The sequence below is a fragment of the Schistocerca piceifrons genome, chromosome 1 (assembly GCF_021461385.2).
Source record: "Schistocerca piceifrons isolate TAMUIC-IGC-003096 chromosome 1, iqSchPice1.1, whole genome shotgun sequence".
NCBI classification, from domain to species: Eukaryota; Metazoa; Arthropoda; class Insecta; order Orthoptera; family Acrididae; genus Schistocerca; species Schistocerca piceifrons.
This window is the reverse complement of record NC_060138.1, coordinates 256,807,254-256,823,924: the sequence shown is the minus strand read 5'-3', so window position 1 is coordinate 256,823,924 and position 16,671 is coordinate 256,807,254. Positions and strand designations below refer to the sequence as shown.

Sequence of the window (16,671 nt, the reverse complement as noted above, 5' to 3'; positions counted from 1 at the left end):
ACAGCACAAAAGCCACTGTTTTAATGATGTCCACCCCAAATCCTGTATCATTTTAGTGATACTCTCTCCCCTATTTCGCGATAATACAAAACACGCTGCCCTTCTCTGAACTTTTCCGATGTAATCCATCAATCCTATCAGGTAAGGATTCCACACCACACAGCAGTATTCTAAAAGAGAACGGACAAGCATAGTGTAGGCAGTCTCCTTAGTAGATCTGTTACGTTTTCTAAGTGTCCTGTCAGTAGAATACAGTCTTTGGTTAACCTTCCCCACATCATTTTCTATTGCTCCTACCAATTTAAGATGTTCGTAATTGTAATTCTTAAGTATTTAGTTGAATTTGCAGCCTTTAGATCTGACTGATTCATCGTGTAACCAAAGTTTAAAGGACTCCTTTTAGCACTCATATGGATGACCTCACACTTTTCGTTATTTAGGGTCAATTGCTAATTTTCGCATCATACAGACATCTTTTCCAAATCGTTTTGCAATTTGTTTTGATCTTCTGGTGATTTTGTTAATCGATAAACGACAGCATCATCTGCAAATAACCTAAGAGGGCTGCTCAGATTGTCTCCCATATCGTTTATATTGATAAGGAACAGCAAGGGCCGTAAACACTACGTTGGGGAACGCCCGAAGTTACTTCTGTTTTACTTGATGACTTTCCGTCAGTTACTACTCGTACAAACTGTGACCTCTCTGACAGGCACTTATCGGTCTTCTGGCAAGTGTGATGTAGCAGACCACGAATTCCTCTGTTGCGCCAACCCTTTCATCTCAGAGCAGCACTTGTAACCAGTGCCCTCAATTATTTGCTGGCTGTATCCCAAGCTCTATCTTCCTCTACAGTTTTTACCCTCTAAAGCTCCCTCTAGTACCACTGAGCTTATTCCCTTATGTCTTAACACACGCCCTATCATGCTGTCCCTTCTTCTTGTCAGTGTTTCCCATATATATGCCTTTCCTCGCCGATTCTGTGGAGAATCTCCTCATTCTTTACCTTATCAGTCTACCTAATTTGCAACACCCTTCTGTAGCACCACATCTCAAATGATTCTAATATTTTCTGCTCCGGTTTCCCCACAGTCATTGTCTCACTGACATACAATGCTGTGGTCGAAACATACGTTCTGAGAACTTTCCACTAAGACCCGTGTTTGATGCTAGTAGATTCTCTTGGTCAGGAATCACCCCTTTTTCAGTGTTAGTCTGCTTTTTATCTCTTCCTTGCTCCCTCCATTATGGGTTATTTTTCCGCTTAGGTAGCAGAATTTTTTAACATTATCTACTCCATTATCACTAGCTATGATATTAAGTTTGTTGCTGTTCTCGTTTGTGCCACTTCTCATTGCTTTCGTCGTCTCTCTTCGATTTACTCTCAATCCATATTCTGTACTCATTGGACTGTTCATTCCATTCAACTAATCCTGTAATTTTTCTTCACTTTCAATGGGGGTAGCAATGTCATTGATATCCTTCACCTTGAATTTTATTCCCACTCTTGAACCTTTCTTTTATTTTCGTCATTGCTTCTTCGATGTATAGATTGAACAGCAGGTGTGAAATACTAAATCCCTCTCTCCACCCTTTTTAACCCATGCACTTTGTTCTTGGTCTTCCACTCTTATTGTTCTCTCTTGGTTCTAGTGCATATTTTATACTACCCATCTTTCCCTATGGCTTGCCCCTACTTTTCTCGGGATTTCAAACATCTGGCACCAGTTTACATTGTCGAACGCTTTCTTCAGGTCGACAGATCCTATGAATGCGCTTTGATTATTCTTCAGTGGTGCCTTTACCTTTCATAAAGCCAAACTGATCGTCATCTAACACATCCTCTAATTCTTTTCCATTCCTCTGTATACTATTTTTGTCAGCAACTTGGATGCTCGCCAGTAAGCTGATTTCGCTATAATTCTTCCATTTGTCGCCCCTTGCAATCTTGGAAATTGTGTGGGTGGTTTTTATACATTGCCAGTCTCACACATTCCACACCAACGTGAATAATCGTTTTGTTGCCGCTTCCATCTGTTATTTTACAAATTATGATGGAATGTTATGTAACCCCACTGTGTTATTTGATTGTAAGCCTTCCAAAGCTCTTCTAAACTGGATCCCTTATCTCTTTCCTATCGACTTTTGTTTCTTCTATCACATCACCAGGTAAGTCCTCCCCCTCATAGAGGCCCTCAATGTGCTCATTCCACCTATCTGTTCTCTCCTCTGCATTTAAGAGTGGAACTCCCATTACACTCTTCATGTTACCGCTCTTGCTTTTAATTTCACAGGAAGTGACTTTTCTACGAGGATTAGTCAATTATTATCAGCAAAGTAGTTATAAAATTTTATTGTAATGAAAAAGGAAACTTACAAGAACATCATTTTTCGACATAGTCTCCTTGCATTTCAACGCATTTGGTCCATCGTTGTACAAGCTTCCTGATGCCCTATAAAAGAAGGTTCTCGGTTGAGCTGCGAGCCAGGAATACACCGCTTCTTTCACTGCTTTGTCCAAGGCAAATCGACGGCTCCCTATTGCCTGTTTGAGTGGACCAAACAAGTGATAGAAGAGGCAGGATTGGGACTATATGAAGGATAATCCAGTGCTTCACAATTGCGTTTCTGGAGAGTTTCAGCAGTGTGGGCAGCAGTACGCAGATGGGCATTGCCGTGCAACAACACACCTCCTTTTGACAGCAATCCTCGCCGTTTGCTTCGAATTGTAACCTACACTGTTTATTGTTGTGCCCCTTTCCCCATAGTGTTCCAGTACTGGACCTTCTGCGTCCAAAAAAACGGTAAGCATCAGTTTTCCTGCAGACAGTTGGGTCTTGAACTTTTTCTTGCATGGCGAATTTGGATATTTCCATTCCATACTCTGCCATTTACTCTCCAGCTCATAATGATGGATCGATGTTTCGTCACCAGTAATGATCCCATCTAAGAAGTTGTCCTCTTCGTTACCATAACAATCCAAATGTTTTTTGCAGATGACCAAGCTTGTTTGTTTATGCAACTGTGTGAGTTGTTTGGGATCCGTCTTGCTCATACTTTATGAAACCCAAGTCTGTTGTGAATGATTTCGTAGGCAGATCTGTGACTAATTTGCAGATGATGTGCCACTTCTTCAATAGTTAATCGTCTGTCTAAGAGAATCATTTCACGTGAACACTCAATGGATTCTTCATTTGTGGCAGTAAACGGTCGTCCGGCTCTTTCATCGTGAGTAACTCTTGTGCGACCATTACGGAATTTTTCAATCCATTTGTAGACACTCTCTTGTGGCAAAACACTGTTCTGACCACAAAAAACGGATCACTGAATGGTGCTCTTCTTTGGTGCAAATAGACAGCGGAGCAGACATGATTAAGAGCACGGCAGCGATAATGAAACTAAATTAGCACTTGAAAATTGCGAAGATAGAACAACAAATAAACAAAGCATGCGTCATCAATGTAAAATGACACTACTACCAGAATAACCAAAAACATAACTAAACTGTGGATAATAATTGACTTACCCTCGTATATGCTGAGACCTTCTGACAATTGTTTCTTTTTCGATTTTTTCAGATTTTTCATGTAGCAATTTTTCCCCGCACTTCCGATTTATTTCATCCTAACTGACTTGTATTTCTGTATTCATGAACTTCCCTGAACATTTTTAACTTTCTTCTTTCGTTGATCGTCTGAAGTATTTCTTCTCCTACCCATGGTTTCTTTGCAGCTACCTTTCCTCATACCTAAGTTTTTCTCTCCAACTTCTGTGATTGCCGCTTTTAGAGACGTCCATTCCTATTCAACTGAGCTGCCTACTGTGCTGTTCATTATCGCAGCATCTATAGCCTTAGAGAACTTCAGGCATGTCTCTTCATTCCTTGGAATGTCTTTGTTTATATCCGATATATACCGGGTTATCAAAAAGTCAGTATAAATTTGAAAACTTAATAAATCACGGAATAATGTAGATAGAGAGGTAAAAACTGACACACATGCTTGGAATGACATGAGGTTTTATTAGAACAAAAAAAAAAAAAAACATATTGCTAGATGCGTGAAAGATCTCTTGCGCGCGTTGTTTAGTGATGATCGTGTGCTCAGGCGCCACTTTCGTCATGGTTGGCCTCCCAGGTCCCCAGACCTCAGTCCGTGCGATTATTGGCTTTGGGGTTACCTGAAGTCGCAAGTCTATCGTGATCGACCGACATCTCTAGGGATGCTGAAAGACAACATCCGACGCCAATGCCTCACCATAACTCCTGACATGCTTTACAGTGCTGTTCACAACATTATTCCGCGATTACAGCTATTGTTGAGGAATGATGGTGGATATATTGAGCATTTCCTGTAAAGAACATCATCTTTGCTTTGTCTTACTTTGTTATGCTAATTATTGCTATTCTGATCAGATGAAGCGCCATCTGTCGGACATTTTTTGAACGTTTGTATTTTTTGGTTCTAATAAAACGCTATGTCATTCCAAGCATGTGTATCAATTTGCACCTCTCTATCTACATTATTCCGTGATTGATTCAGTTTTCAAATTTATACTGACTTTTTGATCACCCAGTACTATTCATGAAGAAATTAGTTAAATATTTAGTGTTATAGAAAGCACAGAGACACTAGCCTACTGGCCTACCTTTTGTTCTATTCCTTTGATATATGTTTATTTAATTTGTTTATGTATCTAATAATGTGTGTTAGAGTGTGTTTATGCTCTAGCTGTAGGAATATTTATTTAAATGTAAATCCAGTATTTCGAAAGTGTTTTATGTTTGTGAGTTTACGTTAGCTTGGAGACATGGAGGGAGCGCTCTAGCCAATCACAGCACTCGTTACTAAGGGAGGCAACTAATGAAGTGAATGGAAGGGAGTACGGGAGAGTAAGGCACAGGACACAGAAGTGCTGGACGTGATGGCGCGACGGACGCTCGGTCACGGCGGAGACTTGGAGAGGAGAGCGTGGAGCAGTTTGCGCGTGGTTGTGGCAGGTAGAAATACTTTGGAGTGCCAACTTGTTCACTTGTGAGATTTCCGTGGCTTCTACAGTGAAGACATTGTGTGCATTTAGAAGTGAACATCTCACGAGCTGTGTTGTTGATCACAACTAATTACGTGAACTAGGAATCTATTGTTTCCCTTTTATTCAACTTATATTTTATTCAATTGCTGGACCATCGACACCAATAAGTGTTTTGCAGAAATATACCACATTCTCAAAAGTACTTCTTCTATTGTACTCATCATTTAAAGTCGTTAAGATAGTACCTGCAGATTTTATTTAATAGCAATCTTTCATTTATAAATTTATATGTTACTTTCATAATTCGCAATGGTCGAGTGATAGAAACCTTTAACCATTCGATTCATGTGTGTAATCGTATCGTATATTGTAGACTCAGCAGTATTTGGCCTGTAATGCAGCAACTGCATATCCCAGCCCCTAGACAACGAAACCAGCCAAAACAGTTAATATTTCAACTCTGAGTCGGAGGGTGCATAGTTATTTGAAAGCCCACATTTCTTTGCAGCTACCTTTCCTCATACCTAAGTTTTTCTCTCCAACGTCTGTGTTTGCCACTTTTAGAGATGTCCATTCCTCTTCAACTGAGCTGCCTACTGAGCTATTCATTATCGCAGTATCTATAGCCTTAGAGAACTTCAGGCATGTTTCTTCATTCCTTAGAATGTCTGTAACCCACTTCTTTGGAAATGGATTTTCCCTGCTTAGTCTCTTAAACTTCAGCCTATTCCTCATCATTACCAAATCCTGATCTGCCCTTTATTGTTTATTTTTTACATTAATTTAGCCTTTGGACCTACGGGTGTTAACCTCTGGAACCTCGGTAAGGTCGACAAATACACCGACACATCATCTTTCAGCACATCATCGCCACAGCACGGGTCCTGTGAGCAGGAGCAACTACCGATAGCAACAGCTGCTGCATTTGCGCTGAGTAATCAGCCTGTGTGCTGACCTGGCTACATTGCCTGTCGTTGTCACGGAGAAATCGGCAGGGCGACCCAATGGCCTGAACTACATACTAAATGTTTTACAGCTACAGCAGCCCATGTAAGCCCCAGCAATGCAGGACTGGGGGGGGGGGGTCCTCAGTATCAAATCTGGATCATTTGAAGGAAATTGGATCCTGGTGAGTGGACCTACAGTGGCAGTCAAGTGTTTGGGGAGTCAGGCAGCAGTTTAGGGTTCGAGGCCTGGTCACAGTGGTGGCAGCTGCAGTGGGTAAGTGCCAGGCAGTCAGGCAGCAATCCAGGGTTCAAGGCCAGGTCATGGTGGCAGCTGCATCATCTTCATAGCAGTGTCGGACACAGGATGACCATCGCAATATAGCCCAGCTGCCTGGTGATAATTGCCTGACCCGTGGGAGGGGGTTGGGGTATAAATACTGCTGTCTGGATCTGATCATACAGAAGAAGTATTACTGCAACATTCCTCTGTGTCTCGAACTCCTTTCTCAAAGGGTGGTTAGTGTCCATAGGCCCAGCCATGGCCTCACAGAATTAGCTTGTCTTAGAATGGGAGGGTGCTTCATCAACATGGGGTCACTGATTGTCGCAGTCACTCTTGCAAAAATGGTGTAGCTACCAGCACCATTTGGTTCATTATATTCTTCCCTCCTTAGCTAAATTTTGCTGGAAAACTCCTGTTTGAAAATGGGCTGCAACTGAAGCACTGTAATATAACATTTACATACTATTTGTGTCCTCCTACTTGAATTCTGTGAGCACTCCTAGTGGTGAAATGTACTTTCAGTGGTCTGTTCTTTTGCACTATTTACATTTTTTTCATTGTTTCCCAAGTGCTTGTCACAAACACTGAGTTTTTAGTTCATAATGTGCACTGTCCTATATCAGTCAAGACTTTGGTGTTTATCTGAGGGTTGAAGTTTGACAGGGATGTAACATGGGCAACCTTACACTGGAATTGGTAATAATAAATACCTATTCTGACTAGAATTATGCAAACTGCTGAGGCTGTGGTTCCTATGGTTATCAGTTCCACTAACATATGGCCACTACACGCAGCTAACATCTGATCTAGGGAGGCAAGGAGGGTCGTGTCCAAACTATCTTACAGATAGTTCAAGTTCACAGTGAATAGGACCTCAAAGGATAAATGGGATATCTAAATTAAAGTATGGGTATTACTTAGGGTGGTGGTTCCATTGATGGTGGAGAGATTCAGCATAAAGTCATGATGTAGCTGATATTATCAGTTACTTCCCTTTCCTTTCCTTTCTCCCACCTCTCCTTTCAATTTATGTAATGGTGGATGGTAGTCAGAAGTTTGGAATAGAGATGTCACATTGCAACCCACTCATAATTATTAGTAATAGACTGTGATTAAAGTGTATCTGAATTTCAGTTAAGGCATCAGTTCCAAAGAACATGAACTGAAAGAATTCAGACAAGTTTACTACTAAATGTTATAAGGCAAGTGTCTATGCCACTGATAATGCCTTGAAACGAAAACTGTGTAATTAGGTTGATCACTTTGACTAGTTAGTCATGTTTGTTACTAATTATGAAACAAGTTTCCTGAAACTATCATCATTAAATCAAATAAAATGGTCATCTGCCTGTTTATGGACAGAAATTCTAAAATTAAATATTTTTTGTTGTGTTAGGAATTATGTAATTATGTAAAAATAAGCAAGTTATAGTGTTCAGTGCACATACAGGAGCTCAATGGAAATGCAGGTGATTACTAAATCTCTGAAAGTCAACTGTCATTACATTGAACACTTTAGAATCATACAAGATAAAAAATAATTTACTAATAGCAACATATAATGTGGTAGGCCTGTTGATTGAACAATACTAGTGATCATAATGTTCATTGTTTTTAGGTTTTATGAATTATCTCTTACTACTGATCAAAATTCGGGAAACACAATAATGAATCTTAAGATGACTGAAATTAACAGCAACTAGCAAAAGACAATGGTGAAAGTACAAAATCCAAGATCGACATAAAAAATCAATAAATACACCATAATAGAATGACACTTTTACATTAGCATGTAAAATTTCAATGTAGTTTGCCAGTAAAAATGATACACTTACTTGCTGAACTTTATTTTCAGTGAGATAATGATCTTAGTCAAACTACAAAACCGGTTAATGATATCAATAACTTGGCAACATTGATCCTTTCAGTGAAGGAGAAAAACTGAAATTTTAGTATATGGCACATTCATTAATTTTATATGAAGATTTCTTTCTCCTTTAATTGAGCAACATTCAGTTGTTGTAGTGACAGCAAAAAATCTGCTGTTGTCAATAATGAGATGGGAAATTCATTAAGACAAGATAAGAATGAAAGTTTGAACTCTCTATTGTATTGTTCAGTAAAATAATTCTATGACACTGGCATGTCTTCTACATTTCTAAGTATCTGTAATGTCACAGTCTTATATTGAGCTGTGTCTGGAATTGGCACAATCTAGTGATTTGTCTACAACAACCATTTACGCAAGGCTCTTCTTTCATTCATGGATAAATTTAAAATATATTTGACTACACAGTACTTTTATTTTTATAATCTTCTTTAAACCACTTCTTGTACTGTGGCCCATATATTTCCATGCCCTGCACATCCACTAAACCTTGCTGTATGGTATGACACTGTTCAGTTTAAATACACTTATTTTTGCACAATCTCACAAATGCTCCCCAACTGACCGTTTTCACTACTGATTTGTGACTCTCTATTCACTCCCCCATGTACCACAGACACTAGTACCATTCAGGCAATATCTTTGCATTCTACACAACTGCAAAGTCCCTCACATTTCTAATGTATCTACTCACAATGTTTACAAAATTATTTTCAATAATTGGCAAGAATATTATTTCACAATACTTCAAATAACTGTTTTTGACAATGAAACATTGATAATATGTACAATTATAATCAGAGAACAACACTGGAAAAGGCCACCTTCCAATTTCCCAATGTGGGGCGGTGCCCAAGAAGCATAGTTGTTTAGTGTTATTTGCTCTGTCATCTTCAAGACTGTCGAGCTGTGTAGTGAGTAGATCTATGGTTCTCTGGGTGTCTTCTACATTCGCTTGTTCTTGCTTTTTGACCTTTTCCATGTCCTCTGCATCAGTTGTATTGAAAAATATTTTCAGGTTTTACCACCTGTATCTAGCTAGCCCCTTTTCCAACAGATTTGCAGAACTGGGTCTGTAGTTAGGTGTAGTTGCCTCTGTTTCCATGTAAAAGTTGATCCCAGTAATTGATATTCGCCTTGTGTATTGTTCGACCTTGCCTGATTTTTCATCACGAATTGCAGTTTGTTAACGGTGTCTTCCAACTTCTAAATTCTGTTTTCCATGTTCCATTCTTTGGGTCCACTGGTGATCTGAGATTAATATGTCTGCATGTTGCATAAATAGTATGCCACTTCTTTGTGGATATACCTTGAGAAGGAAGAGGAAATCCTGTATTAGCCTATCATCCCCATTCACGACTGAAGTGCATAGGAATGGACCAGATAAATGTAGGTATAATCTGTTTCAGTTAGTTGCCACTATCTTTCCTTTTCAGTCTGTGACTCTTCTTCCCCCTTCTGGAGGTGCTATCAGTAATGAAGACAGCTCCACTGGGGTTCCTTCAAACAGGTGAATATGACCTCTGTGCACTGCAATGATGTGTGGTGGCAGTTGCAATTTAATGTTAACACATGAAGTCATTTCTGTTATTTGGAAGGTTTTTTGGTAAACTGAGCTGGTTTTTTTGTTTTCCCTTTTGGCACATATGGGTTAGTTAGTATCACGCATTGTCCAACATGATACTTTGTTATTGTTGCTTTTTTATTATGGGTCTTAGTGTTCATATTTTAATCTTGGCACCAAATACTTTTTAATCTTTTTCAAAAATTTCGAAATGATGACACATATTTTCCTGGACAGTACTGGTGCAGCTCAAAAGGACATGTAATATTTGGCGAAAAACAGCCTCATAATGGGGATAATCCGGTACTCTCGTAGATCTTTGAGTTGTATGCCACTACTACATAAGGGAGTAGGGCAACCCAGTTGTTATGGTGACTACTGATGCAGTAATTCAACATTTTCTGTATTGTCCTGTGGACTCTCTCAGTTGATCTGTTTGCCTGCAGGTGTAACACACTAGTGCTGAATAGTTTAATGCGTGATGTTTGACACAACTGATTTAATAAGTCTGAAATGAAATTCGTGCCTTGATACATTAAACTATGTCAAGTTTTCCAAACTACAGTATCCATTGTTTAACTGTTGTTTGTGGCACTGCATCTGGTGATCATGGACACAAAACATAAGAAGTGCGCAGTGGTTCCCTGCTGTTTTTGAGAGAATGGTCCCGTTATGTCTATGCTGTCATCTAAAATGATTTATCTAAGATTGTGAATAACTGTTATGCATTTTTTTATGAATGAGTTCCAATACCTGCAAGCATGGAATAAAATTTTTGTTATATTGATCGACTTTTTACTTACATGTCTTCCACCAGTGGTTTTTTGTGATTCTGCATTCTGTAGCTCAGTGGCCACTGTGTCAGGCGAAAGTTGAATCATAAAGTTGCCACAACACCCAATACATAATTTTGCTGGTACTACTAGCTGCAAACTGCTCATTGTTTATTTTATACAGCACACCTTCTTCAATGATGAACTGTGATTGCTTCAAAAATATGGGTCAGCAACTTGTGCTTACTGCCATTCTTCTCTAACTACATTGGTGTATTTCACAACGTGTATTTTCCGACTTAGACCATACACATATCCATGTGTTTTATCTGATTGATGTACCACTTTGGAATCAAATTTGCTTAGTCTTAATGTCCATTTAGTTAAGTAACTAGTCAGATCTTCAAGTCCCATTACCCAATTCGATGCACATGATCAGTTATTACGTTAAAGCGTCATCTATATGATTAACAGTGGAAAAAACTCTAGGTATTAGTGATAGCCTTTCCTTTTCTTTAGTTGAATAATTTTTGTCTGCCTTATTGAATTGTCTTGTTTTATGTGCTAATGAATATTCTTTTCCATCCACTTTCTGATTCAGAACGCAGGCCAAGACAAGATTATTGGTATGGCCTGAAAGTATAAATTACTTTTTGTAGTGCAGGAAATTTAGAACAGGACCAGTGGTCAGTAAATCTTTTAATCTTACAAATCCTGTCTTACAATCCAAAGACCACTGGAATTATATCACTGTGCGATGCGTTTTATGACTTCAGCGAATTTAGGAACAAATTTTATATGGAAATTAGCTAAGCATAAAAATACTGCAACTCGCTTTAAGCAGTGGACGTTGGAAACTTTCTCACAACTTCAACAAGTCGCTAACTGGCGCATAACACACCCTGGAAGATAGAGGGTAGGGGTCTATTAATCACCAGCCACTCAAATAAATTTAGGGAAAATAATGGTGCCAGGGTAATGGCATTGTTTACTCTTGGGGCCTCATTCAAGAAGTTGAAAAGGTTATTCCCACAGCCACTGAGATAACATGATGCAACCAACTGGAGATTGTGGTGCATAATGGAATAAACAAGACCTTTCGTCTGGGCACTGAGGTCATACATGAATCATTCCTGTGACTGTTAGAGAAGACTGAACTTCACTGCAGCTCAAAATTTGCGTTATTGTCCCCAGAACGGGTCATGGCGTCTTGGTTCTGAGTTGAGTGGGAGGACTGAACCGGAAACTCTGTAGGTTCTCTGACAAGCTGGATGTGACTTCCTGCACTTGCACCATAGTGTTGACCATTGCAGTGCCCCCCTGGATGGCTCACACTTGAATTACACATCAGAGACTGCTACCAATGTAGCTGACTCTGTGTGCAGCAAGCGCAAGATTTATTTTTATGGATTAAGTGATTCTCCACTCAATCCACATGACAACAGCTGTATTAGTGAAAGCTCCAAAGGAATGCCGCCCCCATCCCCCACAGGCGAGACTATTGGAATCCTAGTGGTTGCCGGCAAAGCATTTGCAACATAGTACCAGAAAAATTTGCTGGAGGGAACATATTTATTCTCAAGAACAGCTTTTGTCATGTGCATTGTCTCTGAAAAACATACTCTGTAGGATATTGAACATGGGTTAGAAATACTGCATTACTCATTGAAGGGAGGAAAGCTTGTTCTACTCGAAGCACTGGAGTTCTCAATGGGGAAGGCCCCGATATGATCTTGAACGAACAAATGGAGTTCAACGAGATTTTTTTTTTAATTTTCGAAGAAAATCTGTGGAGTTCAGTACTAGTTACTGATATTCAGTCAATCGCACTTCTTCTGGACCTAAGGTTGTGAGCACACCACCGCCATCTGACATCTAGCCACGTTTGTCCCCAATTCTGACAATGGAACTACTTCTCCTTCTTGGGAGGTGGCACCCTTTGTGTTCCAATATAGATTATGTCTGAAGAGAAACGCTTGTGAATCCAGTTACCTCTATCTATAGACCATGTGGGTGTCTTACATTATACATATAGCTTTCTTTTTATTTTATGTAGATTTAATTTATAGTCATATTTTTTGTAATACATGCTATATGATATTTTAATAGGAAAAAATTAACTTCCTTATTATTTATCAGTCACACTATGTTCACTTGTATGTATGTTAAAATTCATGATTTGTTCGTCTCACTTGGTGTAAATTCGTGTACTCACGTACCACATTTCAGTCTTGTTGATTATTTCTGTCAGGCCAGTGCAACTCCTTACATAGTTCATTTATTCTTAGAATGGGGATGTCTTAACTGTCTGGCTGGACAGCTTTCCCTTTCTTTCTGTCAGCACTGATGGTATTTTCTATATTATATTATGCTCACATCAATCTGGGTATGGTTTTCTCCTTATTTTTTAGACTGTTGTTAACAGAGACTCAGTTCTTAATATTACTACATACAGGTGTTCAACAATTTTTAATTCTTTTTGCTATTGCATAAAGCTCTCTTGCCGTATTATCTGTTTTACAAATGCAAGTAATGGATGATTAATGCAATTTTGCTTATGCAATTGCTCCATCTTTCTTACTTAAGTCTCGCAAGATTATGGTATGTGTTTATATTTTTATTGTTACACTAGTATTTTAATGTAATCATGTCATTTGAAAGTTACAAAGGATATGTCTTCTATATGTGGCATGTTGTCATATTGGATAGTTTCCCAGTCTTTCATAGTGTCTCCTGTTACATTAAAATTTCAAAAGTAGTTGAATTCATGTACAATGTTTTTGTTGGTAAGGTAGTTGTTTATTTCTACAGGGTTACTATATGGCTTGCCCTTGATTATGTTTTTCGTCATCAATATTTGCATGATATTCACTACTGAAACTGTTCAGTAGAGATTCACATGTATCTACGATTTGAGTGGTAGGTTATCTTGAAAGCAGTATATTATTATCTATGCAATGCTTTAAAGCTGATTGTGATGCATGTTCATTTTACTAATGGACTAGGCTCTCCTGATATATATATTGTGTTGGCTGTAATATTTTTAAACTGTATATTTTGAGGGGATTTCTTTTTCTGCTCGTTTACAGATCTTTAGATGATTGTTGTACTCAACCAAAACCAATCATCATGTTTTAATTGTCTCATGTAAATTGTGAACACAAAGGGTGCCACCTCCCAAGAAGGAGAAGTAGTTCCATTGTCAGAATTGAGGACAAACGTGGCTAGATGGCAGATGATGGTGGTGTGCTCACTACCTTAGGTCCAGAAGAAGTGCGATTGACTGAATATCAGTAACTAGTACTGAACTCCACAGATTTTCTTCGAAAATTAAAAATAAAAAAATTCTGGTTGAACTCCATTTGTTCGTTCAAGATCATATCGTGGCCTTCCCCATACAGAACTCCAGTGCTTCGAGTAGAACAAGCTTTCTTCCCTTCACTGAGTAATGCCATATTTCTAACCCATGTTCAATATCCTACAGAGTATGTTTTCCAGTGACAACGTGCCTGACAAAAGCTGTTCTTGAGAATAGATGTATTACCTGCAGCGGATTTTACAAGAGCGGCCATCTGGACAGTATGTAAGTACTAGGCCTAACTGTCACAGTCATCCCAATGGGTCTTGTAGACACCTGATTTGTTGAACTTATTATGTCTTGGATCTATTCGGTGTCGTAAGCACTTCCTAGCGAATTGGTTGTCTGCATACCAATCCGAATGTCCATCTTTCGGAAACATTGCTCTATTGTTTCTGACATCAGGCCACTGTGGGTTAGAGCTGTAAATTTATTTTTAGTTATACCATTAGTATCACTATTACGGGCTGTCTTATTATGATCTCACATTTTTTGTTTCTTTACCGGTGTCATAATCAAGCAGTTCCTAACATCGAGTGTTTTATATCCTTGGTCACTTCGATTTGCTTGAGGATAGAGATATCTTTATCAACTACACATTGTTGTAATGAAAGCCACAATAGCCGATGGAACAGAAGACAGAGAATTTATACCGCTGTGGATTTGTTTGACCCACGGGAGAGCTTCACACACAATCTGAAAACTCTGGACTGGACCACAATTGAACATAGACGCTAACTTTCTAGTGAATTTATTTTTACAAAGTTTCAAGAACCAGTATTCATTGAGTAATTTAGGAATACGGTATAATGACTTACGTATCACTCTCGCAGGAACAGTAAAGACAAAATCTGACTAATTACAGCATGCACAGAGGCCTTTATGCAATCATTCTTCCCACGCGCTATAGGCGAATGCTATGAAAGAAACCCTATTGCATGTGGCAAAGCAAAGTACCATCTTCCATACACTTAACGAATGCTTTCCACAGGATAAATGTAGATGCACATCGGAAACCACGAATTTAATTATCGAATCAAGCTTAGCTTCTACCATAGGTGTTCACTTGTTTTTTGACAATTTCGACCATAGATACTAAGATCTATGCTGGAAGCAATTGACATAATGTTTACGTTTATCTTTGGTTTGTTTATTACGTGAAGACCATGTGGTCGGTGGTGGTTCAGTGTATACGTAGTGTTGTGTAGTTTCTTAGTTCCTTATTGTATTAGAAAAGCGTGCATTTTTCAGATTTGTGTTATTTGCTGTACTAGAGATTGTAAAATGAAGAATAAGCCCACGAGACACAAGGAACGCAACACATTTAAGGTCTGCGTGCTGATTCTAACTGAAATTAAGAACTCGTAGCATTTGCAGAAAATAATCATAATGCACACCAGTTCATTATGAGGCTCTCTAATGTTCATCCATCATTAAGTGTGTTTATTTGCTCTTCCCTTGACACAACAGTAAAATGTTTATTTATACTTTATTTGTAATGTTGAGAAGCACTGAAAGTTGTCTACATTTAGCAGCTTTATACTGACCTACCATTTGTGATATAATATTTAAATGTATCATATTTACGGTACACGTGTGCTGAAGTTATTTCTGTGCAGTTCCAGCCATTTTCGGAGCGCATAGCAAATATTGACATTGATGTATTCCACCGCGTCAGGCATAAGTTTGAGGATGCTGATGAGGATGACACATACATGCACCAGTGTCTTCAAAAATGGAATGTTTTAAACCTGACCGATAGTTATGATAACTTTAAAAGGGAGCTCCCGAATGTTCAAACGTTACCGCTTATTTTAAATCAAAAAGAAGTGATTGTTGCAGTAATCTTGAAACACCTTGCAGCAAAGGATCCGCTGTCATTACAACCTATTTTGGAGTAAGTGACCATATCACATACTTTTTTCTCTGCAGTAGCTTAAAGTAACAGTAGTGTTGTCATAATGTAACATTATTAGCGTAGTATATTTGAGTTGTTATAAATGTATATCAAACATATTTATCTTCAATTAGGTTACTGAAACCGTAGTTTTATTTTTACTTCTTCAGAGCTATGGTAGACATACGATCCAATGAATAGCTAATTTTTAATTTAATTATACTTTTGTGTATGACAGATGATTATGAACATTGAATCAGGATTGATCACTTTGACTCCTGTGGTGAATGTGCATGTCAAAATGAACAGTACAGTTTATTGTATGCCACTGTATCCATGTATTTTTGTTTAAGTCACCAAAACGTTGAAAGCAATCCAGTAATGAACAAAATGGGTGGTTGAACCTACTGATACAAGAACGCAGCTTTGACCCATGATGAAGTAATTTGATATGACATGTGATTACATTAATGTGCGAAGTGAAGTAAAACAGAACACTGAGAATACTTGTTTTGCTTCTGTGTTACTTTTTTGAATGTAGGGTATGATGGTAGTCTGATCTGTCGTGTATCCACAGTCAACGTTGGTTTGGAAGTTGAATATTAGGTTGTGACTTTGCAAAGCCAGTCAATTTGATGTTATGAGAGTAATTAAAATAACAGTTATGGTGTGTATTTTACATATATGAGTGCTGTTTTGATGGTGTCATGCGTCACAGCAGATGAGTGGCACTAGTAGGTGCAATATTTACAACAAAAGCACCTGTAAAAAACTTCCTTTACACAGTCAGGAATAGTTAGAAGGCACAGATCCTATACCTACTATAGCTGTAAGATGTCAGCAGGAGAATTTGTGTGACAGAGACAGACAAATCCACACATAACAACAGGCTTATTTAAAATGGTATACCAATACATACACAGTATGTCA

The 16,671-nt window shown here is 38.5% G+C and overlaps 1 protein-coding gene across 1 annotated transcript in view; it reads left to right on the top strand.

Moving 5' to 3' along the window:
• Positions 1-15,044: 15,044 nt before the first annotated feature.
• LOC124709358 (small subunit processome component 20 homolog) overlaps positions 15,045-16,671 on the top strand; it is a 186,548-nt gene continuing 184,921 nt past the window's right edge. Inside the window, 2 exon segments of the mRNA XM_047240836.1 lie at positions 15,045-15,173; positions 15,464-15,741. Of these exon segments, the coding sequence (XP_047096792.1) occupies positions 15,129-15,173; positions 15,464-15,741 (323 nt within the window). The 5' untranslated portion in view covers positions 15,045-15,128.